Below are 25,019 nucleotides of genomic sequence, written 5' to 3'. Positions count from 1 at the left end.
TTAAGCTCTGGAGCGATTTAGGAAATCTCAGAAAACAGTAGAACCTTGCTTATTTCGCTTTATTTTTGACAACGAATTGAAGTTCACCAAATCGTAGGGTAATGTCAGCTTTCAGCTTTCTTCACTGATAACAGAGGAAGTATCAGGTAACCGGCCCGGCTTATAAAGATGGTGACTCTACGACACTGTTCTTTTCCACGTGCAGAAGGAGGCAAAGTGTATGCAGCTGGAGGCAATAATGAAGGACAGCTGGGACTTGGTGACACGCAAGAGAGAAGCACTTTTCATCTAATTAGTTTCTTTACTTCTCAGCATAAGATTAAACAGCTCTCTGCAGGATCGAACACCTCAGCTGCTCTAACTGGTGAGGCTTGGTTCCATTCCAAGATGGGACCCATCCCTTTCTTTAGACCGGGTTATACCAACTTAGTAAACCGCCGACGGCACTGCTGTTGGGTTTTCTTTCGTTAACTGTGTTTTCAGAAGGCATTTAAAATCAAACTTTAAGTCATGCCATGTATTACAATTGCGTGCTTGTTTAGAGTCAGATGTAAACACACACTTAGCTGCTAGGCTGTCCATCTACTCCTTTAGATGTTCTTAAACACTATCTTCATTTTTTATTCCGAAAGTTATACTTGCAGCTTTAATAAAGTTGCTATCAGAAACATGGAAATCTACGGGATGTATATTATTAAAATACAGTCTGTAAGGGTCATTGTATCTCTCTCAAAAGCCTGTTTGAGAGATGCATTGTCGGCTCCTGTCGGCGAGCCCGTGACTTCCCGCGCGGGCTCCTGCTGCCAGGAAGGCCAGGCTCTGAGCCCCACCCCCTGCCTCCAGCCCTGTCTGCCGCCCACTTAGCGTTCCGACGGCCCTTTTTTGGTTCTTGTACTCAGTTTTCCTTTTATTTGCCTTATTACACCACTTCAAAGGTTTTTTTAAAAACCTAATGAAAAGATGTAAGTCTTGATCATTTCCTTTCTAAAGTATCATACGCAGCTTAGCTTTTTTCTTCCATCAAAACCCTTATCAGAAAGAACATAAGCTAACTTATTTTGGAGATGCTGTATGTCCTCATTCTCTGGAGCTGTGTTATATGGTTTCAAGTATAAATTATTTAAAAAACAGTGAAATATATTTCTGTATATTTTTTTTTATCTTCCTTTACAACTTCACTTTCACAGTGTTCTCAAGAGCAAGGGCCTCCAGGCCTTTTGGACTTAGGACCTGCCCAGGAGAGGCCCAGTGCCACTCACACTGTCATCCAGTTGCAGGCAGACTGCTTGGAAGGAGGAGACATTTTCTGTTTAGAGACAGTAGACTAAGAAAAAGATCTTGTAGAGAACATTCTGTCTTTGCTCCTGTGATCAAAATATGGACACGATTTGCGTCACATTAGCTCTGTCCTTTAATGGGCATAGAAGCATTTTGTAATGGAAATTGACCCCTTAAGGAGCTAGCTGGTGTGAATGCCTTAGCACTTTTCTCTCAAGACACGTCGTTTTTGTAAATTAAAGAATCAGTGGTGTGTTGGAAATATCGTGACTTGATAGCCTTACTGCCTCCTACAACCTTTTTTCCTCCTTGTGTTTTCTTTACAGAGGACGGAGAGCTTTTTATGTGGGGTGACAATTCCGAAGGGCAAATTGGTTTAAAAGATATAAGTAACGTGTACGTCCCTCAGCGAGTGACCGTGGGGAAGCCTATCTCCTGGATATCCTGTGGATATTACCATTCGGCTTTTGTAACAAGTAAGATAGGACATTTTGGATTTATCACAGGCCCTCCCATTTCTAACTGTTTACTCAGTAATAAACTGAGCTGACATTCTACAGTTCTGTGGGAATGAGGCCATGGCAGTCTATGTCATGATCTCATTTTGGTCTGTTTTGGGTCACAGTGTTTCTCCACCTTAATGATGAGAGTTTATAATTTCAAACTCACTCTGTCATGTAAACTGTTTAGTGAGTATTAGGTCTGTGAGAAAAACAAAATCTAGACGGTAGAAACTCTTCTCAACTTTGGTTCTCAAACTTCTTGGATTCCTGGGCATTAGAAATAAGACCTGTGGGCCACTTTGCCTTGGGTGCCCTTTGCCTGTATACTTTGACCTACTGTCGTCTTGTCCTGATAAGTTGTTTTAACTTCAGCAAGGGAGTCCCAGGCTTTCACTGTGAGAACAGGGATGTAGAATAGATGGAAAAAGAAGATGGCTCAGATTGGGATATGATTCCCTTTGCTGGGACTCTGCTCTGTATCCACAATCTCTCCCTTTCCGGGGCTCCCTGGCAACCCTTTCTGCCTTAGGTAAAATATTTAAAATGTTATAATCTGCACCTACACTCGGAGTATTGGCATATGATCCTTCCATCTTATCAGTGGTTTTTCTAAGCGCAAAAAACACTGAGAGAAAATGGTTTTGTGGCCCCTCTTAGATATCTCGAAATCTTTGATTTACACCTTTACTCCTTTTTTCATGCACCTCAGATTCCGATTTAGAAGGTGCTGATTGAGCCATCCCAGTGCCCCCACATCTGCCAACGACTTGGTAGCATCATGGTACCAACAGGGCGAACTCCAACTCACTTGGCATTGTTCACCACTGTATCAGTTTGTGTCTCGCCCAAACTAATAATAAATAGCACCAAATGAGGTAGTGAGTGAATGAACAATTAGTTATATTCCTTGGGGCACTGCTACCTACCAACTTACTGGCAATTTCCGGGCTTCTAGGGTTGCTCTAGTCTGTGCTCACTTTAGGAGACAAACAACAACAACAAAAAGCCCCACACAAATGGAAACACAGTTCAAACAAAGACCCCAGGCGAAAGCATTGTCTTATATTTAGATTTTAATAAAAGTCCCAGATTCAGCATTATGACCAAACTCTTGCTTTCGCAGTAGGAAAACAAGGGGACTTGCTCGTCTAAGCAGCAAGCATCACACTGAGCTTTTTGTTTCTTTTGTGTTTATGCCTTTTTAAAAACAGCTTTACTGAGTGGAATTTAAGAAACAAATGACCAAACCTGGGGGGGGGGGGGAGAGACAAATTGAGGAACAGATTCTTAACTATAGAGAACAAGCTGCGGGTTACCAGACGGGAGGTGGGTCGGGAGACCGATGGGTGAAAGAGGTGAAGGGGACTCAGGCGTGCACTTGGGATGAGCCCCGGCTGTTGTACGGAAGTGCTGATCCCTGTGTAGTACACCTGAAACTAATACAACACTACGTTAACTGGAATGAAAACAATTTTTTTTTAAGTCGACGGACACAAAACTAGCTTTATTGACATACAGAGCTTGCATACCATATAACTCATCCATGTTAAGGTATGAGGAGCAGCAGGAAATTTATAGATAGAAGTGGAAAGAAACTCATTTGGACTTAGTAACTCCTTGCATATTAGAGGAAAGAGGCTTGGGAAAAAGAGGGCGAGAGCTGACCTGTGGAACACTTCCATGCCAGTGTTTGCTAAACACTCCATTTTCTATGCTGTCGGTCCAGAAAATTGGTAGAACTATTTGGCAGTATTTGACCAAGTTTTAAGTCGTGCATGCCAGGTGTGTTCGATGTCCCACAGCTTCCTAAGTGCTGACTTGCTAGACGGACTCTCAAGCTTCAGTAGCAGATTTTACTCATGGCTAAGATTTATTACAGCACAGGATATAGAGCAGTAGCAGCTGGAAGAAGATACTGGTCCTCCAGAGAAGTCTAGCATACGCTCCCTAGATGTGTTTTCTCTTTGGCAGTGAACTACAGAGAGGTGTGTGTGATGTCCCTGTCCAAAGAGGCCTTCTGTATTGTCAGGGTCTGAGGCTTCTGTATCGGGGGCTGGCTGTGTAGGCATAACCTGCTAGCAAGTAGTCACAGAACTCAAACTCAGGTCCCTTGACAATGAAACCAGATGCCCTAAGGACCCAAGGTGGCATAATTCAGTGCTCTAGGCATCCAAATGAAAATATCAAGCCCTAACACAAAGACCACTCCAAGGGCCACATTCCCAGGGGTTGGTCAGTTTTCAATCATGGTTCTCTTGGAGACACGCAAGTAATATGCAATCAGAGGTACTGTGTTCCCTCTTTCCTGACACCAGCGGTGATATGTTCTGTGTCAGATACCATCATAGATCTACAAAGGTTTTTAAATTCCTGTGTTGTAGAATTCAGTTGTTATTATCCATTCACAGAAATGGGTAAAAAAATGTACGTGCTTTCAAGAAGCTCATCGTCATAGTGTGATAAGTATAACAGAAGCAAGTCAATAGTATTAGCGTGGACAAGCCCATGACTAAGCATCATGAGTCCTTGATAAGAGAATCTTTCTGGAGGAAGTGCCATCTAATTGAGTAAAATCCGGTATCTTGAGGCTTACTCAGCCTATTTACTTCACACAGAAATGAGTTTTTTTAAAACAAATTTCATAAACCATTTATTTAACAAGTATTCATTAAATATTTCATATGCTGGACACTGCTAGGTTCTTGGAATACCAAAGTGAACAAGACAAACCCATGTCCTTATGTGGGCTTAATGTCTAGTCATTGAGCTATACTAAAAGTAAGATGGTCTTCTCTATGTTTTGTGAAAGAGTCATCATTAGTGATGGTTGTGAATTCATGAACATTTTGGATTAGAATAATCAAGGGGAAAAGAAAACCTGAGCTTTATTTCCTTACCATACAGTAAAACTATCTCAAAAAAGGTTAACTTTATCAAGTTGTCATTATCTACGTTTTTGTTTGAACATGAGAACGTGCACCCCAAAGACCAGTATTTTGTCCATGGGCCTGTCGTCATTGACTGCGGTTCTTTTCCTTCAATAGCGGAGGGAAAACTGTACACGTTTGGAGAACCAGAGAGTGGGAAGTTAGGTCTTCCCAATCAGCTGCTTTGCAACCACAGGATGCCCCAGCCGGTGCCTGGAATTCCTGAGAAGGTGGTGCAGGTAGCTTGTGGTGGAGGGCACACAGTGGTTCTCACAGGTACGTGGGGAGCCTGCTGCCCCGTTCCCAACTTTTGTGGTGGCTAATGAAAAACACATTTCCGTTCGTCTTCTTTTATTGTGATAAGAAAGCTTCACATCTGATCCGCCCTCCTCACAGATTTCCAAGTCTATAATACAGTATCATTATCTCAAGGCACAATGCTGCACAGCCAGTCTCTAGAACTTCCCTTGTGTAGCTGAAACTTTATGCCCATTGAGAAGCTGCACCCCGTACCCCTCCCAACCCCGGCAGCCACCATTCTTGTCTGTGCTCCTATGAGCTTGACCGTCTGAGATAGCTCACACAGGCTGGCCTTGCATCTGGTTTTCGTTAGGATCCCCATCTTTGATTTCCATAGTTAATGCACATTCCTGGCCTACGGAGGAGATTTGTAAGTAGAAAAAATGAATCTTGTTGAATGAATTGTTTTTGCTGACATAATGGACATTTTCATGATCTTAACACCTTTAACGGCAGCAGGTAACATTGTTTTTGGCTTGTTTTCAGGGACAAACCATTTGCCTCGTGTGTGTGTGTTTATATATTTCATATTTATCTAAAATTGACATTATTTTTCATCAGATATTTTCCCTGTTCATGCTATTTTCTACATGTCATTGATGATTCTTTGTGATATTTACAACGTAGAAGATGGTAATTTCTTTGTGATTTTTGTGTTCTGTTGTAGTAATTCATCAAGAAGTGTTAAGATTTTAAATTCTAGATAATAGAAGAAAGTTAGAACCTTAATAGCAATGTCAGTTTTGGCTTCTGAATTTTGTATTTGGTATGACATGTCAGTTTTCAGGATCCTAGTCAATATGGTGAAGTATATATACTACTTGATAATATGCTTACTAAATTGCTACCCCTAAATTTGTTCAGCATCAGACTTTTTTAAGACGAGTAGTACACAGATAATATAGTCAGTGAGTGATTACGGGCTTTTTTTTTTTTTGGTCAAAAAGAAATGAAGTTTCAGAAGTTACTGCTTAATCTTAAGGAACCCAAAGTTAGCAGCATTCTAGACAAATTTTGAAAATACCCAGTTCTGAGATGATGTGCTTAGTGTTGCAAGGTGATTGAGCAACATTTTACCTTTAGATTTCCCTCCCTTCTACCACTTTGCCTTGACTTTTTGTTCTAGTCCTAGTGATGCTTACTAAGCTATGGTTTTCCAGAATTACAGGGCCCAGATGGGATCTTTTTTCCAAGTTAGAAATCATTTTTTTCTAAGACCTCCACTCTAAATTTTGAAAATAATTTTGAGGTTTAAGATTTCTTTGAATTTCTGCTAACAAAATGAATTTTCATATAGTTTTCAAAAGATTTATTCAAAGAGAATCTGGGTGGCTAGGTCAGTTAAATGTCCAACTCTTGATTTCAGTTCAGGTTATGATCTTACACTCATGAGAGTGAGCCTCACGTCTGGCTTCATGCTGGACATGACGCCTATTAAGAGTCTGTCTGTCTGTCTGTCTGTCTCTCTCTCCCTCCCTCTCCCTGTGCCCTTACCCTGTACACATGCTCACTCACTCTCTCTCTCTCTCTCTCTCTCTCTCAAAAAAAAAAAATTTATTGTAGAAATTAAACTTTGAAGTTAATCTTTATAAATTATCCGAAAATGTATTCTATAGGCAGAAATACAACTTATTCTTTTTATATCATATATTTTCTATAGTTTATACAAAGATTATAGACAGAATTTGTTAGGAGATTGAAGCTTATTCTAAAGGGCACAAATATGGATTATATGATAATAATGTCATTCAAGCATATATTATAAAATACTGTCATATAAAATGATAAAATGAGTACCCAGATAATCCATAATGCTTTTAATTATACTTAAAATTTTAAATTGTCCTGAAGTGTAATATTCTCTTGTAATATTATAGAAATTTAGCTTTCTGTGGATTTAATTTTGAGGTTAAAAACTATGCTGCCAGAAACTGTTCTCTCTAGATTTTTGTTGCCTTTGCGATCTCACAGAGCAGTAAAGTTTTTGTATTTAAAATTTTTAGTTTTGTGAAAAGAATATGAGGATCAACAGGGGCACCCAGGTGGCTCAGTCAGTTGAACATCCGACTTCGACTCAGGTCATGAGCTCATGGTTTGTGGGTTCGAGCCCCGCATCGGGCTCTGTGCTGACCGCTCAGAGCCTGGAGCCTGCTTCAGATTCTGTGTCTCCCTCTCTCTCTGCCCCTCCCCCACTTGCACTCCTCTCTCCCTCAAAAATAAATAAACATTAAAACTTAAAAAAAAAGAATACAAGGACCAACAGATAGTTGCCATCTTCTGATTTGCATTTGGCCAAATATGGACATTGCATAAAAGCTGTAAGCTTTCCACCATGATACCATAAATAAGGGGTATTTCAAAACAAATATTAATAAGCTCTCAATTCTACTGTAAAACACAGTCTCTTAAATATACACATTTATCTGTATGGAAAAGTCACTACTTTACCTGATTTTCACATATCTCCATGGACCCGTGGGAGCTTTATTCTGATCCAGCCCTGGCAAGAAGCCTGTATCCTGGATACAGTGTGGACAGAGATGTTTAGTTCTAACTGATGAAGAAATGGACCTGAAGCATGTGTTCACTATCATTGACTAAGTACTAAATTGAGTACTTAAGAATTACAGAATACTGTGCAAGACCTTAAAGGAAAGAATAGCTAACCATCTGTTCCAGATAATTCCCTTTGCTAAAAGAAAGGGCTTGGATCAGGTGACTCTATGGGGAGGGGGGGCTCCCTTGCATTCTTTTTCCTTTTGTCTGTAACTCTGATCTTAAGAGCTGTTTGGATATCATTCATTAAAATACTTTAAAGGTAACTTAAATTAGTTCATTGCCAATTAATTTATTTAAAACATAGGATTTCTACATTGACTGTAGTAGGTTAGAAAATACAACTACTGATTGTAGTGATGGTATGATTAGTTTCTCCTTAGAATCAGGGAGACAGTGGACTCCTGTGGAAAAAGTGTCACACTGAGTGAGGCAGAGTGATGGATGTAATCTAGTATGTCATCCACAGCATTCGCGACAGACAAAAAAGTCCTGCCTATTAGATGGGGTCCACAGTGAAGTCTGGATCCCAAGTTAAGTTACCTTAACTTCTCTAGATTATGTTTGGACAAACTCAAGATTACTACAGGGCAACAAGTTACTAGTCACGCAATCGAGTGTATTCTGAGAAATCAGAATAATATGGATACGAAGCCGACTAATAAAACTGGTTTTCCTAATAGGGTATTACAGCATCGAATTACATGGTTATATGTTACAAAGGTGCTATGACCGAAAATATAGGAGTTGCTATATGTAACGTCCTCACGTAAAAGAGTCTTAAATCATTTTTTAAAAAATGGAAACTTGTCCCTGCTAATCATCCAAGTACCTGGGTAAGGAGCAAAGCTGTAGCCTGCTTCTGCTGCCAGAATGGCCTCATTTCCCAGGCTCATCCCCAGACAGCCCGCACAAATTAGAGTAATTCTTGGCTGGCTAGAGATAGGCGCTTACTGTTTTATGTTTATTTTTGAGAGAGAGAGAGAGAGCCAGACAGAGTGTGAGCATGGGAGGGACAGAGAGAGAGAGAGAGAGAGAGAGAGAGAGAGACACAGAATCCAAAGCAGGCTCCCGGCTCTGAGCTGACACCACAGAGCCTGACGGCGGGGCTCAAACTCAGCGAAGTGTGAGATCAAAACCTGAGATCATGACCTGAGCCAAAGTGGGATGCTTAAGGGACTGAACCACCCCGGTGCCCAGGTGACTTGTAATTCTCATGCAAATTCTGCTCTGAAATTGTTTTACAAAATAGATTATTCTGTTAAACTCCTTTTGAAAAGAAGTTTCTCTATGAAGAAACACTACTCATTTTTTTATTTTAAGGCAACGAAAGGAATTAGCTTAATGACAGCTGATGCAATTTTTAAGGAGCGGAGTGCTAATTATAGAGACAGGTAGGTCACTGACTTCTGTGTCTCTGGCAGTTCTTTTCATGGTTATACGTAAAAGATAAAAGCAGGCCTACGCCATAAGTTTTAGAATTGTGTGCCTTGTCATTTTTCTTTGCCTTTCTCATTGAGAATGTGTACCTCAGTACTAGGTGTTCTTATGTGGATATTTCAGAGGCACTTAACTGTCATCATAAAAGTGATGTGAATGTGACAGTTTTTCTAGCTATCATGGTGACAGCGTCTGCTTCTCTGCAATCCTTTTCTTGTGTTTGCTCATTCCCTTTCAGAGAAAGCCGTGTATACCTTTGGACTGGGACAGTTTGGTCAGCTGGGTCTGGGTACTTTTCTTTTTGAGACTTCAGTACCCACAGTCATTGAGCATATAAAGGATCAGAAAATCAGGTCCGTTTCCTGTGGAGAAAATCAAACAGCTTTGATAACAGGTACAGATGAGAATTTCTGTTACGTAGTTATAGAACTGGGTATGTTTTAGTACAAAATAAAAAGTATGTGGAATGAATGTATCTGCCTTAAGCAAAGTGTAAAGTTGTACACTCTTTTTTAATATTTGTTCAATTTAAAATCAGTGTAAATGATCCAGAGATTTAGAACCCCAAGATAAGTCAGCGCTGTCAGAGGTAAGACAGAGGTATTTTACTCTGGCAGAAAGCTAGAATCTTTTTGAAATTGCATCAGTTTGCAGGCTCTTACCTCTGCTCAGGCCAGAGGGAAAAGTCTTATGAGAAAGAACTTACTTGAAAACAGTCTCCATGGTCAGTTGGACGCAGCTATATTCCGGCTGAGTGATGAGTGAATTCCTACGAAACTTGCCACTAGGAGGCGTTTTCAGGAGTGCCTTTGCGACTTTGTCCACAGTGATAGAAGAGCACCTCAAAGGCTGCTAAGTGGACACCTGAGTCCTCGAGATCTTTCGCTCTGTACCTTCTCCATTATCCATGGAGGTACCGCTTGGGGACTACTTCTCAGCCTTAGAAATATGTGCTGCTACCCCGGACTCAATATAAGATTCTCCCCTAGAAATGACTCTCTCCCTTTACCTGCAGATAATTGATATACTCCACAATTGTAATCGCTTTGGAATAAAAAAGCTCTGTAATTTCACTATTTCTAGCTCACATTTCTGTCTAAAAATGAAGTTGAGCATAAAAAGGCAGAAATCATACAGTGTTTTGAAATAAACCAGGTACTGGTATTTCCACATTTGCTTCCTTCTTTCTAAGAAAGCTACTGCTAAATGGAGCTCATCTCATGGTATCTAGCTGCGGGAACTGGTAATCTGCAAATACAATGTAGTGCCGTACACTGTTCCTTCTTCCCCAAAGAGCCTTTCAGAGAGAACTACCTGGCCATCTTCAAGTATCAATGTCCTTGTTAATGTAGCATGAAATAGAACTATGTAGGACGTAAGGAATTATTATTCATTCATGCTCCCAGAAGAGTTGTTCTTGATATGTGTCCCTTACTACAGGGTCTTAATATCAGTTTCACTGTCCTTACTGCTGTGTTCATCAACTTTCAATTGCCATTGATGGTAAATATGTACTTTTTATGGATCATCTAACATATAATTAGATTATTTGGTTAAACTTTGATACTACCTTTCCTCCTGATGGAAAGCCCAAATAATTGAACATTAACTTGGTTTGCCTGTTTGCTCATGAAGCCTCCTCAGGGGACGGGTGTTATGAATTTTTTCTTCCAGGACTAATGAGAGGTGTGCAGTGAGTTATCTGTAACTTCTTGCCAGTTCCCCATTATGTAGCCAGTGGCTCATGCTTTAAACAGCTCTCAAGCTGGAAGTACAATCAGGTAGCCTGGATTAGAGTTTATTTTTTCTGGCTATAGATCATCATGCTAAAGCACAAAGCCTAGAAAGCACTTTGGATAAAGAAATAAGGAGTCAAAAGAAGAGGAAGAAAGGAAAAGGATGATGAGTATATCTAAAGAAAAAAAATTAAGTATTGTAACAGTATAAATTCGGGGTCTAAATACTGGTTATTACTTATTTTGGGGGAGTCAATTTTCTGTATAAATTCTTGAATTTGACAGTTTAATGCATAATGTTATTATTTCTCATTTTTCATTGAGTTCTCTTGAATTTTCTTAGGATGACATTACTTTGCCATCTTAAACTAGATGTTCCTGAATGAGATCTTGTCATATCCTTGCTCAAAACCATTCATTCAGTTTATTGTCCTTAAGATAGAGTTTACAAATTCTTAATATGAACTAATAGAATCCTCTGTGGTGTGGTTTCTTCTGACCTCTTCAGACTCATCTCCTACCATTGGTTGCCTTTCAGCTTCTTGACTGTGTTACATTTTCTCGTGGTTCCGAGCCTTCAGATGTGCTCCGTTCTTGTAGCTAAAACCCTAACCATCCTTTAGGCTTCAGTTTGAAAGCCCTTCCTAACCCCCACACTAGAAGGAAATCCCCTGCCGCGTACCCAGCCTGGCACTCTTTCCTTCTGCTTCCGTGGCAGTTTCCCCCACGGAAGGGAGCAGCTGTGAAGGAGGGCTTGAGGAGAGGAGTGAAGGTTCAGAATAGCTGCTGTGGCAGTGGGTGGAAGGGTTAACTGGACAAGCGCAGCCGGAGGACTCAGCGGCGTGGGCCCAGCTGCAGAGGGTCCTCCGGTACTGGCGGAGGGACTAGTCCGCCTGCTGCTCTGCCGTACTTCCTTCAGCGGCGCTCCGCAGCCCAGGACCTGAATTAGGAGAAGAGACTCTTGGATTGATTTAACCCAGGAGTTCTCCACGGGTGATGATTTTGTCCCCCAGGGACATGTGACAGGGCCTGGAGACACTTTTTATTGTCCCAACTGCAGAGGCAGGGTGTTTTCTGGACATTTAGTAGGTAGAAGCCATGGAAGCTGCTAAACGCCCTACAAAGCATAGGACAGACCCACACAGCCAAGAATTTTCTGACACCAGATGTCAGTAGTGCCAAGGTTGAGAAACCCTGATGTAATCAATGAGCTGGACTGGGGGGAATAGATTGTATTGGAACATAGGGGATCAGAATACAAAAATCTCCTGGTGTGCATCACAGGATCGCTCACACTGGGTTGCAGCTGTTACACACCGTGCCTTGCACGAGCAGCTTCAAATTCACAAACCGCCACGGGCTTAGTGATTTTTCTGAGTATTTGTTGCCTATTATGTGCGGGACCACGGAGGCCACATAGGGTGTGGAAATAGTGAATCAGAGTAAAATCGGTGCAGAATTTGAGGGGAAAAATCACAACTGCAATGTAAGTAAATATATCTGTCTCTTTACAAGAAGGTTCGTATAAGTAAGGCTTTTATGATTCTCTCTCTCTCTCTTTTTCTGCATTTTAGATATAGGTCTCATGTATACTTGTGGAGATGGTCGACATGGAAAATTAGGCCTTGGACCGGAGAACTTTACCAATCAGTTCACTCCCACTTTGTGCTCTCATTTTTTGAGATTTATAGTTCAATTGGTAAGGGCACCACATTTTCCTGTTTCCATTTTCATATTCCAGTATATGAGTTTCAGTATTTCATAGAAAACTAAGAAACTTTATATTTGTATAAAAGAATATCGTGGCTGTATCTAATCAGTGTACTCGCTTCCTAAAAGCTGAACGTCAGACGTCATGGCACTTGGAAGATTTGTCCCTTTCCTACTTACCCTCCTTTCAGCACCTTCCTTTTTGCCCTGATCCGGACTCTCCTGCCTCATTCTCCTGTGTCTCTCAAAAGCCAGAACAGTGCCGTGCCTGGAAGCTTCATGGCGGCCTCCAGCACCGGGCAGTGTCTGACGGTAGTCAGCTGTCAGTATTAGTCGAATTAGCTATTACTGAGACTAATTTGAAATAATAATAATTTCAGGGCACCTGGGTGGCTCAGTTGGCTAAGTGTCTGACTTCGGCTCAAGTCATGATCTCGTGGTCCTTCAGTTCGAGCCCCACGTCGGACTCTGTGCTGACAGCTAGCTTAGAGCCTGAAGCCTGCTTTGAAATCTGTGTCTCCCTCTCTCTCGACCCTCCCCTGCTCACGCTATCTGTCTCTCTCCCTCCCTCCCTCCCTCTCTCTCTCTCTCAAAAACAAATAAAACATTAAAAATTAAAAAAAAAAAAAGAACCTTCAGGTTTGTGACCTTTGACACTGGGGTTCTGGTACGGATGACCAAGAAATACAAGAGGTGTGTCTCGCGGTCCATGAGTTCAAGCCCCGCATCGGGCTCTGTGCTGACAGCTCAGAGCCTGGAGCCTGCTTCCGATTCCGTGTCTCCCTCTCTCTCTGCCCCTCCCCCGCTTGCACTCTGTTTCTCTCTCTCAACATAAGTAAACATTAAAAAAGAGATAATAATTTCAAAATATTATGAGGTAAAGGTTCAGAGTATGCTATTCTTATAACCACCATGTAGAACACCATAAAGATACTAAGAATCTGTGTATCACAAACACTATGCAGTGGTGGTTTGGACATTTTAGTGAAAATCAGCTATTTCTGAAAATCCTCTGAATGTGGGTTTCATTTTTCATTGTTCCACCATTGTACATGCTTACCTTTTGCTCTAAGGGCTTTGAAGCATTAAAATTAAAGAGTGTTCATGTAAAGAAAAAGGTTTGGAGATAGCATTTCTCCAAGACACTGATTTATGCTTGGATCACTTTTTTTCTAAGTAGAACTTCTTGGAATAATTTTTTTCAAGATGTTAGTGTTGCTCCCAAATTAAAATAACATTCTCTAACCTGTTAGAAGAAATGTAATGTGCCAGGTAGTTTTTTCTCTGTACTTTATTAAATGGAAAGTAAAATGGTATGTTAAACTTGTTCTCATTTTCAACTGTAGTGTATAAAGAATATAAATATTGTCATCCATATGTGCACGTATAACTTGGGAGGGGGGCAGACTGACTACCTAGGACATCTACATTTTGTGTCTGAAAACTGTTAAAAACTCATTTGCATTTGAAGCCAATGCTGACTGATCTATCTGTGGTTTTGTGCTGTAGGTGGCTTGTGGTGGATGTCACATGCTAGTTTTTGCCATTCCGAGACTTGGTGGGACAGACGAAATTGAGTTACAGAAAATAAAGACTTCTTCCTTCCCTGCAGCGACTTCTCTGTCCCTCAGCAGCCTAAGCTCAAGAAACGTTCTGCACAGAAGTCTGTCAGCACGTATGCGGCGAAGAGAGAAGGTATAAAGTTGTGGCCAATTGTGTCTCCTGGCACTACAAAAAAAAAAATTCATTTTCTTATTAAGTCAAAGAAGGGGCTTTTAAGACACATTCACTAAGTAAAACGGTTAGCATTGCAGGCTTTCAAGCTTGAAGCAAATTCAGAGTTAAGCTGTTACACACACAAATGAGGAAATTCAAATAATCATGGATAACCTTGGCTTATAGAGCATGGATACAAAGCATCCTTTTAGAGGTCTGTCTTAGCTCTTCACATTGAGTGCCGAATTGTTTTCTCACCTCTCTGTCGGGTGACTTCGACTTTGCTTTTTATCTGTTACCTATACCTCGTGAGCCGTGGAGGGTTATGCATTGTAAACCATGGCATATGGGAAGCAGAAATAAGACCTTCAGTACGGCATAGGGAATGTTCTTTCTCATTGAAATTTCGAGGTTCCCTATCAGCCATTAAAATCATTATTTCAATGAGAGTATTTTAAAACAAAATGTCAAATAGTTTTTAAAGGAGACATTCCTTTTTTTTCCAAAACACTCTTTTTCAATGTAAAAAGGTCAAGTTTGACGTTTTGTTATAAAAAAGTATATATAGAAAGAATGAAAAATATCAGTATCTTGGAGTTCATGTTTTTGTTTAGATTTCATGGCTGATTTTTTGCTTCTTGGCAGAGAAAACACGTATACACTTTTCCCCATCATGTGAAAAACAAGCTTCTAAATTAACAGTTTAGAGCAATTTACATACAGAGATAACAGGACAAACCATTTTTGAGTCCTTGGGGATCACTTAAACATGAATGGGGGACAGTGGGCAACTTTGACGTCTCTTTCTTAAAGATTTTTAGCACCTGGAGCATAGTTTATGTCAGTACTAAATACATAACCTCATCTGACTGTTTAACCTGTTTATTTTAAAGGAGAAATCGCCCGACTTTTTTCAGACGACACGAACACTACCTCCTCTTGAAGGGACTCCTGTGGCACCTGTTTGCTTTCCCCCCGTTCCTGGTCCTTTCCGTCTGCCTGCAATTAATCTGCCAGAGAAAACGACACCTGAAAAGGACCATTCCGTGCAACCCCTGGAGCCAGGTAACACCAGGCGCTCTACAGGCTCACACAAGAAATGCGCCTTGTGTTTCTGTTGTGTTCATGGTTATCCTAAGACGGTTTTGTCAGTGAAGTTGTTTTCTTCCTCGTTAGAGGCTGACCTCTCTCACTGGAGCTCAAGTCCAGGAATGCTCTTACAAATACCGAGCATCCTAAGTGACCCCAGAAATCCCATTCAACAATCACAGCGTATTTTTATAGAGCAATGCATAACATACGTAATGCCTTCTCTTCTATCATCTCCTTTGAATCCTGAAGCAACTCTGTGAAATAGGTGGGAGTTAGTCCGTTCTTTATTTTTATAGATGAGAAATGCAAGACTTGAAAAGACTGAGTGACTTGGCCACGGTCACTCAGCTTATAAATGAAGTGGGCAGGATTCGAATACAGGTCTTCTGTACCTATGTGAAGTCTGCATTTAGATAGTATGGCATAGTGGTTAAGAGCACGGGGTACAGGGTTAACTTGATCTGGAGGGAGATGTCTGCTCGGACATTTATGAACTATGAGTTACTTTGGGAAAGTTACTTAATTTCTCTGAGACTCAGTATCCCGGTCTTGAAATGAGACTAATACATCTTTAGAGAGTGACTGAGATTAAATGAGATAAGGTATATGAAATACTTAGCATTGAGCCTCGCACCTCTAGGAACCTCTTTGTAAGTATAGTTATGGGTATTATTAACACTTCTACCTCACTATTAGATATACATTTTATGTTTTGTTTTATATTTTTTGTTTTAAATATTTATTTTTGAAGAGAGAGAGAGAGAGCACGAGCAGGGAAGGGGCAGAGAGAAAAAGAGAGACACAGAATTCGAAGCAGGCTCCAGGCTCTGAGCTGTCAGCACAGAGATTGACACGGGGCTTGAACCCACAGACTGTGAGATCATGACCTGAGCTGAAGTCAGATGCTTCACCAATTGAGCCATCCAGGCGCCCCTATGTTTTGTCTTTTTAATGTTTGTTTATTTTGAGATAGAAGTGGAGCACAAGCAGGGAAGGGGCAGAGAGAAGGGGAGAAGGAGTACCAAGCAAGTTTCGTACTGTCAGTACAGAACCCGGCATGGGGCTCGATCTCACAAACCATGAGATCATGACCTGAGCCAAAATCAAAGAATCGGACACTTAACTGACTGAGCCACCCAGACGCCTCCATTTTATGTTTTAAACTGTAATCCCAGCTCCTTGGCTATGGACTCCTCTTCTAAAAAATTTGTTTACAGACATTTTTGTATCTTAAGAGTGGATATATGTTACTGCAGGGAATGTGCTTGGCTAGTAGGGGCAGGGCAGGAAGCCAGGACTCAAGAGATCAGAGTGAGCAGTAGGTTTGGAATTAAGATAATTTGGGCACCTGGGATTAAGAACCATGGCACAGATCATTTCTAGTATCTTTGGGATCAAGAACCTAGACAGAGTTTAGGCCATAAATGCAAGACTTGTACAGCATGAGAATAGAATATTATCTACAGCTAGGACCTTGGTAATGAGCTGGTGTCTACCTCTCACACATGACTTCTGTAGGCTTCCCTTTTTTTTTAAATTTTTTTTAACGTTTTATTTATTTTTGAGACGGGAGACAGAGCACGAGTGGGGGAGGGGCAGAGAGAGAGTGAGACACAGAATCTGAAGCAGGATTCAGGCTCTGAGGTGTCAGCACAGAGCCTGACGCGGGGCTCGAACCCACGAACCATGAGATCATGACCTGAGCCGATGTCGGACACTTAACCAACTGAGCCGCCCGTGCGCCCCTGTGTGCTTCTTTTTGAGATAAGAGTCACTGGCACCATACATGGAAAAAGCTGTGTCTGACAACAGTGTGTACAAGAAAAAGAGAAGTTTACAGTTTGGGGGAAAGTTGTTTCCCACCTTAAGAGATTTGAATGTGAACCTACACAGAATTTCATAGCTAGATCCAAAGGAAAAGCGATCCCTTATCTGTTGGTGGCTGTTTGCTAAAACTGTCTTCAAATTATTCTGAAAGTTGTATTTAACGTGTAATGTGATTTTTCCAAATTATTTGCAGACTTAGCGTTTATGGAGGAGGTAGGAAGGTCACAGAAGACCTTGCTGAGAAGGTGACATTTAAGCTAAAACATAAAGGATAAGAAAGCCACATGAAGAGAGAGGATAATATACATTTTGGGCAAAGAAAATACTATAGGCAAAGGTTTGGAGGCAGTTTATAAAGAAAAGGAAGGAAGACCATTGGAGCTAGAGAGTGAGGGAAAAGGCTAGACAAGGAGCTGGAGAAAGAATGGGCAAGTATTCATGATTTTATAGGCCGTGAGAAACCTGTTTCATTTGAGTGTTTTTCTTAGGTGCAACAGAAGGTCATTACAGGGTTTTAAACAGTGCAGTGATGTGTTCCAATCCAATTCACATTTTAAGATGCCCTCTTTTGCCTCTCTGTGGATTGCAGGGGGGAAAGACTAAAGGTGGGGGGAATATTCAGCAGCCTTCTGCAAGAGACGTCAGCGTGTGGTCCAGGGTGTTTGCTGTGGAGATGGAGAGAAGGGGGCAGATGGGAAATACATTGGAGACATAGAGCTAACTGGGTTTGCTAACCTTATCAATGGATTACCCATAGTTGTGAAGGAAAGGGAAGAATCAAACATGGCTCCTAGGCACGAGGACGGCTGGCAGGCTTGAAGAAAAAATTAAAAATCGAGCTTAAGACACCTGTGAGACATCCAAGCAGAAATACCAAGCAGGCAGTCGAAGATGCAAGCCTTAAGTTCAGAGGAGAGGTCTGAACTCGAGAGAGAAATTTGGAACCCGACAACACAGAGATGGTATTTGCAATCCATGGAACTTGGTGAAAGCACCTAATAGTTAGAATCACCTATGAGACAGAGAAGAGAGCCCAGGATCTGGCCCTATGAACAGCTCACATTTAGAGAGTATGGGAGGAAGGCCAGCAAAGAAGCTCCGTCAACTGGTAGGGTAAGAGGAGGGAAATCAGGAGAGCGTAGGGTCCTGAATTCAAAGTACTGCTCAAACGTCAAGCCAAAAGCTTGAAGAAGCAGCCCATGGATTTGACATCGTGGAGAATACCGGTGATCTTGACACAAGTAGTTCCAGGGGAAGATGAGGGTCGAAGCCACAGGGTTAACAGTTGAGGCACGAATGGGAAATGAGGAAGTGAAGAGGAGATGGGGTGTGCAGATGACCCTTTTGCGTGTTGGTCGGGAAGAGGAGCAGAAAAAAGGGCCGGCAGCTAGAGGGAGATGTGGGCCCAGTGGGAAATATCAGAGCAACTTTGTACACGGGTGGACACGAGCCAGTAGTCCCAGACGGAGGGTTGGTAGCACACGAGAGCGACAGTCCCCAGAATGCAGAGCTCTTGAGAAGAATGGTGCTGGCATGCTGAGCAGTCTTTGATAAGAAGAAAGACACATCCTGTATTTTAACAGGAAAATGGAGGTAAATGTGTACATCTGTTGGTGGGAAGATAAGGCAGATCAGGTCTGATGACTTCTTTTTTCTTAGGTATAAGGCAAAGCCTAAATGATCCACTGTGTGTTTTCTGAACCTCCATTCTCTGCCGTCTCAAACCTGTCCTGCTAAATTAGCATTTCCTATGTTAACCTTCCTCAGGCGCGGTTCAGATCCTCTCTGTTCCAGTGTCTTCTGAGAATCCCTAATATTTTAAAAAATAAGTATTAATTTTTCCCACATAACTCCAACCCGCTTTTCTAGCTTCATCTCTCAACAGTCTTTTTTTGAATAACCTTAATTTAGGTCACAGTTCTGTAAACTACAGCTCATGAGCCAAATCTAGCCAGCTGCTTATTTTTGTAAATAAAGTTTTATTGGAACCCAGTCACGCCATTCCTTTATGTATTGCCTACGGCTGCTTTTCCACTATAGTGGCGGAGTTTGAGTTGTTAGACAGAGACTATATAGCCTCAAGGCCTAAAATGTTTGCTGTGTGGCCTTGCACATTACCAGCTCCTAATCTTGTTCAAAGTGACCTCTTCACAGTCAGACTTAGTGGAAAGGCTGTGAAGTCAAGACAGACCTGAGATTGACACTTGACGCTTGATTAATAATTGTGTAATGGGGATACACCACTTACCTCTCGTTGTCATGGAGGTCACTCAACATGTATGAAGGCATGTGCTCCCAGCACGTGGAAAGCCTTTAGTACAAGCTGTTCTGCTGTTTCTCTTAGTGCCGGCTGCCTTTTCTTCTTCGTCTACCTTCGCCTCTGCCTCTCAGAATTCTACTCACTCTTCCCTGCACCTATTTAGTGAAACATTTCCTGATTCCCAACATTCAGGTGTGATTTCTCATGCCGATACGTCACATGTTTTATATTCCCTTCTGGACTATACGTTCATGAAGAATTAGCGCTTAAGTTGATTATCTCCCACATGGTACCTCACATGGGAATAAACACAAACTGGTTATTTGCTCATTTGAATTGAATGTACTTACAAGGGAGAGATGAGTGGGGACTGGTGTTTTTAGCAAAGACTTCATTCAGGAGCTCCTCTGAAATATGTATAGGGGTGCTAAATGCAGGTATAGTGAATGAGAAAACTAGGTCAAGTAGAGCTCTTAAGTCTTTTTATTTTGATGTTTATTTTTGAGAGAGAGGGAGGGACAGAGTATGAGTGGGGCAGGGGCAGAGAGAGACGGAGACACAGAATCCAAAGCAGGCTCCAAGCTCTGAGCTGTCAGCACAGAGCCCGATGCAGGGCTTGAACCCACGAGCCATGACATCATGACCTGAGCCGAAGCCAGACACTCAGCTGACTGAGCCACCCAGTGCCCCAAGCTCATTAGTTTTAATGCTCTGCTTTATGATGTGATAGCCTTGCAGTTTTCCATGCAAGTTTGCAGGTTCTTGTTTTAGTTATCTTTTTCTACACAACAAGTGACCTTAAAACTTATCTCAGAGTTTCTGAGGGCCAAGAATCCAGGTGCAGCCCAGCTGAGGGGTTCTGACTCAGAGAGTGTTTCCTGCAGCTACGATCATACTGTCAGATGGCATAGTAGTCATCTGAAGGCTCAACTGGGGCCAAAGGATCCTCTTCCATGCTCCCTCATGTGGAGATTGGCAGGAGGTTTCACTTCGTCAGCACGTGAACTTCTCCCTAGGAGTGCTCCTAGCCTGGCTTCCCCTGGAGAAAGGGATGCAAGAAAGATAGGCGGGGAGTGGAGCGGGGGGTCAGATGCAAACTGCAATGACATTACAATTATCTGCTTTATTTTATTGGCCATACAGATCAACCTGGGAAAATGTGGAAGGGAACAACACAAGGGTGCACATACCAGGAGGATGTGGGTCACTGGGGCCCTTGTTAGGGACTGGCTATCACAGTGCCTGATACCTGGGTAGTACTTGTCCCAAAGGAATAGTCTTTGCCGGTTCATATGAATGAAGCACGTGTTATCATCAGCATCAAAGTCTTTCAACTTTCAGAAAGAGACTTTAAAACCTGTTGTCACTATGAATGAATTCTGTTGAATTCCCTAAACATGAGGTTAAAGGACTTTAGTAAATATTGCCTGCACTTTATATTATGGAATAATTTATTGTCCAGTTGTCTTTCAATTTTCCATTGAAATCTGGTTTCCCTTTTCCCTTGGAATCAGGTTGTTTTCAAGATAAAATGACCCCAGGGAAAGATACAGACCTTTTTTCAGCAACAGATTCAGAAAGCCTTGGAGAAACTACTGATGTCTTAAATATGGTACTGCTTTTCTTATTTATTCATATACATATGTTTGGATTTTAGTTCATCATGTATTCATGTGTATGTGTACTTCCTATACTGTTAAGTGCATCACAAAAGCTTTTGGTTTTGGTTTTGTTTTCGTTTTGTTATTTTTATGTTACACATCATTTTATTGAGATAAAGATTTCATACAAATACAATTACTTTCAATCCTCATAACATTAGTATGCAATTGAGAGTTGATTATATTACTGTCTGAACTGTTTTAGGTTAATTTTGTATATACATTAGAATGCGTCAATGTGTAATTCTATGTATAGTATTCTTTTCTGAACATGTATTTTTTATTTATTTCAGACACACATGATGAGCCTGAATTCCAATAAGAAGTCATTTAAATTGTCACCAATTCAAAAACAAAAGGTAAAATATACTTATTTTCATTATTGTGGGTAAGAACATTTAAATTACATTTTTTCTAGAATTCATTTACTTTAGATTTTAACAGACAGAGGAATACATTAGAGATAGCCTCAATTTGGGTTTGTTCTGTTGGACTATATTTCCTGTGGGCCAGAAAGAGCGACAGAATTTCATTGCTGACATTTGCTCTTTGGTGTCAGTAACAAGTCGTAACAGCAGTATTTTCTTATCATCAAAGCAAAGGAGTATATGGCACTCCTTAAGTACCGGAAGAGGCTACTGCTAATCAGAACGATTCTCAGACTTGGGTTGAGTATGACTTTGGTTGAGTTTCCGTGCTTACCTCAAAGATCTTTTCTAGCTCTGAAATTTGCTGGTTTTAGTGGAAAGACTTGATAATTGCTTTTCCAGTGTGTGGAATGGGTTTTAATCTATCAAGGAATTGATAGCATAAAACCAGAACTAAATGTTTGGAAATTAATCAGAAACCATGTGTGGGTGACAAAGAGAGACTTTTAATGAAAAACAGATAAATAGCAAAAGGAAGGGATAGTCTGGTTTTCACAGCCCTGTAGAGATAAAGCCCTGCCCCTCAAATCCTTTGCTTCTCTTGACTTTAAGGACCAGTGAGGTAAAAGGACATGGGGTTTGGCGATTAGAAAAGTAAATTGGAGAAATATAAATTGAAGGAAGGAAGCTTATAGAAAACATTTAATTTCCATTTCCAGTGCCTTTGCCACATTCATAAGCTAAAAATCCTTAACCGAAATCCAAGAGAATCTTGCTGGATTATATAAACTTAGTTCCAGTCTTCATTTAGTCTTATCTCCAGTTTACGGAGATTCACGTGGCAAATAACAACTTTCCTTTTGACTATGGGAGAGCTGTTTTCGTAACACACCGAGGAAGCCCAGTGAGTGTTGACTTTATTGACCGACTGTACCTCCAAGCAGACCCCTTTCCTGTGTCTCTTTGTTCTCTTGTTTTAGGCCCAAGGCTCTGCCTCTTCTGTGCTACTTCACTGTGCTAGGGAAATGAAGACACATACATGTAGAAATCATTTCTGGCAACTGGGCCTTCGTGTGTCTTTAGGGCCCTGGGAAGAATTGTGACTTTAAAGAATAGGACCTAGAACAAACGGAAAAGGAAAGCACTTCCTTTTGAACTGAGATATATTTTATACACATAGTCCTTTTAAGTAGAAGCGTGATCAGACCTATTCTAGTGAATAAAAAAAGGTTTATTTTAGCATTTCCATATATGAATTTTTAACTTGTGCTGTTTTAGTAAATTTTTTTAAGCAAAAACCGACCTCTTCTTAGGCTTGGCGCTCACGACAGTTTTTAAAACTTGATTTACTGAAATTTTACTATCCAGAGAGCCAAATTCATCAAATAGTTCAGTTCATTAGTCTTGTAGAATTCAGGCCAACAATGTGATTTTTACCTTATTTTGTCCAGCAGGAAATTAATTTCATATTCCTAGTGTATCATTTGAGTCACAATGTTTAATTTCATAGTTTTTATAAAAATCTTACATTTTACCTGAAGTATTTTTTCCTCATGGTGATTTCTTTCATGTATACAAGTTTTTATAATTCAAGAATACAGTAGATAAAAAGGAAAGGGTCAAAAATTGGAAATCCAAAGATTTGTTTTGAAAAGAAATATATTATTGTCTAGTATGTGGATAAAAAGACTTCATTTGTTTTCATTTCAGATTTTTCTTCTATAGATAAGCTATTCATTTTTCCTAATTTTTAACAATTTCATATTTTCACTTATTTTCTTTTGGGAAGTTCATGGAATCAAAAGATTAAACACAGTTTGACAAAATACTAGGGAAGTTAGGAAATAAATGAAACTGCAGTGCATGGAAAGGAAGTGTACATTTTTAACAGTATTCTGCGAAGTCAGTCTGGAAGTGTGCCCCATTTGCGAATCAGTTCAGGCTGAGAAAAGGGGTAGAGGGGAAAAGGAAAGCACTTCCTTTTAAACTGGGGTATATTTGATACGCATAGTGTATATCGATGGTACGTGCGGGTAGCCGCCAGACGAGAGCAGGCGGGGAGAACGTGCAGGTTGGACGCAGGGACACAGTAACGCGTCCGAACCGGTTGCCCCGCAGACTTAGAGTGTGGCATATGTGGTCTCCAGAGAAAGCGTCATCGGAGCAAAGCGTCTGGTCACACCGGACGCTCTTTGTTCTGCCAGCGACGCTTAGAGTGATACAGAATCTTGGCGGTATTTTGTAGCAGGTAAGTTAACCTTTGTCAATGAACAGTCGTATGATAATTCTTTCACAAAATTTGCAGAAACATGCAACAGTCGAGAAACTCAAGCGGCACACAGCTCACTTTGAAAATGATGGTAGTAAAGAGCGTGCAAGTGAAGAAACGTCCAAAACGGTGGCAGAGGGGAAAGCATATAGACAGCTGGTGGCACAGGGAATGTACATGGTGCCAGCAGTCAGGACCAGGCGCGCGTTTTCAGACAAGGACTTAGGTGAGGAGTCGGGCCAGCCGGGGCCTCAGGCCTACACCCAGGCCGAGAAGGTGCGCAAAGAGGTATTTAGACCGGAGATCAAGCACAGCATTTACCCACCTGGCAGGAAGGAGATAGAACAGGGAAGTGTTAGAAGCCAAACTCAGAAGGATTCAGAAGCAGAAGAAGCAGTGTCTGAGAGAGAGCCTGAGCTGCTGGAAATGGCAGGTCTGAAGGACATGAGACAAAATGAAGAGAATTTAAGAAAGATTAATACGTTCTTTGACAACTTACCAAATAGAGACGTGAATAATGAGGATGAAGAGAGTAAAAGCTTTGTTAAGGACAGTAAGCGGAACATGCAAGATGTGGTCTGTGCCAGTGAAAGAGAGTCTGGAGAGGGGCCAGACAGTTACGCGGATGGCGACAGTGAAAGCCAGCGAGGCGCCGTTGACGGCTTCGAGCTGCCCGAGTCAGTAGAATTCAGTAGCGGAGAGGAGGAGGATGCAGTGGAACCTGACCCTAACGTGTGGTATAGCAGGAAATTTACTGAACAAGGACACGAGGAAGACACTGGACACAAAATATCCAAACTCATGGCAAAGTATTTTAAGTGTGACTACTTGTCAGAGATCCCAGAGGAACAGGAAGGAGTGGAGGACCCAGAAGGAAATGGAGTAGAGAAGCAAGAGGTAGGCACAAAAGGGGAAAATGTGAAGGTGCCGGCAAGAAGAGGGGGGGACGCAGAGGTGCTGTCAGAGGGCCTTACAGACAGAACAGAGGTGAGTGAGGGGAAGGGCAGGGCAGGGGGAGCCCTGGGGGAGGATGTGCCTGAAAGTGGCGGTGAGGGGGAAATCCAGGGGGAGGGCAGCTCGAGAGTGGAACAGAGTCAGAGTGAGGAGCGGGAAGAGGAGGAAGACAAGGGAGGAGAAGCAGAGAGCCTGGATAAGGGCGAGAAGGACCTAGAAGGGGAGGGGGACCAGGACCAAAGGGAGAGGGAACAAGACCATACAGGGATAGCGGAAAGAGAAGGGGAGGTGCAAAGAGATGAGAAGGAAGGGGAGGGGAGAGAAGGGGAAGGAGGCAAGGAGGAGAGAGAAAGGAAAGAGGAAGAAGCTCAAGAGGAAGGACAGGGGGAGGGGGAAGAAGAAAGAGAGGAGGAGGAAGGGGA

The 25,019-nt window shown here is 41.6% G+C and overlaps 1 protein-coding gene across 6 annotated transcripts in view; it reads left to right on the top strand.

The window, feature by feature from the left end:
* The window catches only part of RPGR (retinitis pigmentosa GTPase regulator), a 61,859-nt gene that overhangs the window by 5,776 nt on the left and 31,064 nt on the right, over positions 1 to 25,019 (top strand). For 2 of the 6 annotated variants that reach the window (XM_029929441.1, XM_029929439.1), the window contains exons 5-14: positions 206 to 364; positions 1,605 to 1,754; positions 4,826 to 4,984; positions 9,243 to 9,398; positions 12,315 to 12,439; positions 13,960 to 14,145; positions 15,060 to 15,231; positions 20,860 to 20,957; positions 21,300 to 21,365; positions 23,680 to 24,540. In XM_029929441.1, coding sequence (XP_029785301.1) covers positions 206 to 364; positions 1,605 to 1,754; positions 4,826 to 4,984; positions 9,243 to 9,398; positions 12,315 to 12,439; positions 13,960 to 14,145; positions 15,060 to 15,231; positions 20,860 to 20,957; positions 21,300 to 21,365; positions 23,680 to 24,540 — 2,132 coding nt within the window. Of the gene's footprint in view, positions 1 to 205; positions 365 to 1,604; positions 1,755 to 4,825; positions 4,985 to 9,242; positions 9,399 to 12,314; positions 12,440 to 13,959; positions 14,146 to 15,059; positions 15,232 to 20,859; positions 20,958 to 21,299; positions 21,366 to 23,679; positions 24,631 to 25,019 lie in introns of all 6 variants that reach the window. The other 4 variants (XM_029929445.1, XM_029929444.1, XM_029929440.1 and 1 more) reach the window with 4 other exon arrangements.

The sequence above is a fragment of the Suricata suricatta genome, chromosome X (genome assembly GCF_006229205.1).
Source record: "Suricata suricatta isolate VVHF042 chromosome X, meerkat_22Aug2017_6uvM2_HiC, whole genome shotgun sequence".
Taxonomy (NCBI): Eukaryota; Metazoa; Chordata; class Mammalia; order Carnivora; family Herpestidae; genus Suricata; species Suricata suricatta.
Note: the sequence above shows the minus strand (reverse complement) of the source record. Positions and strands in the feature narration are given on the sequence as shown.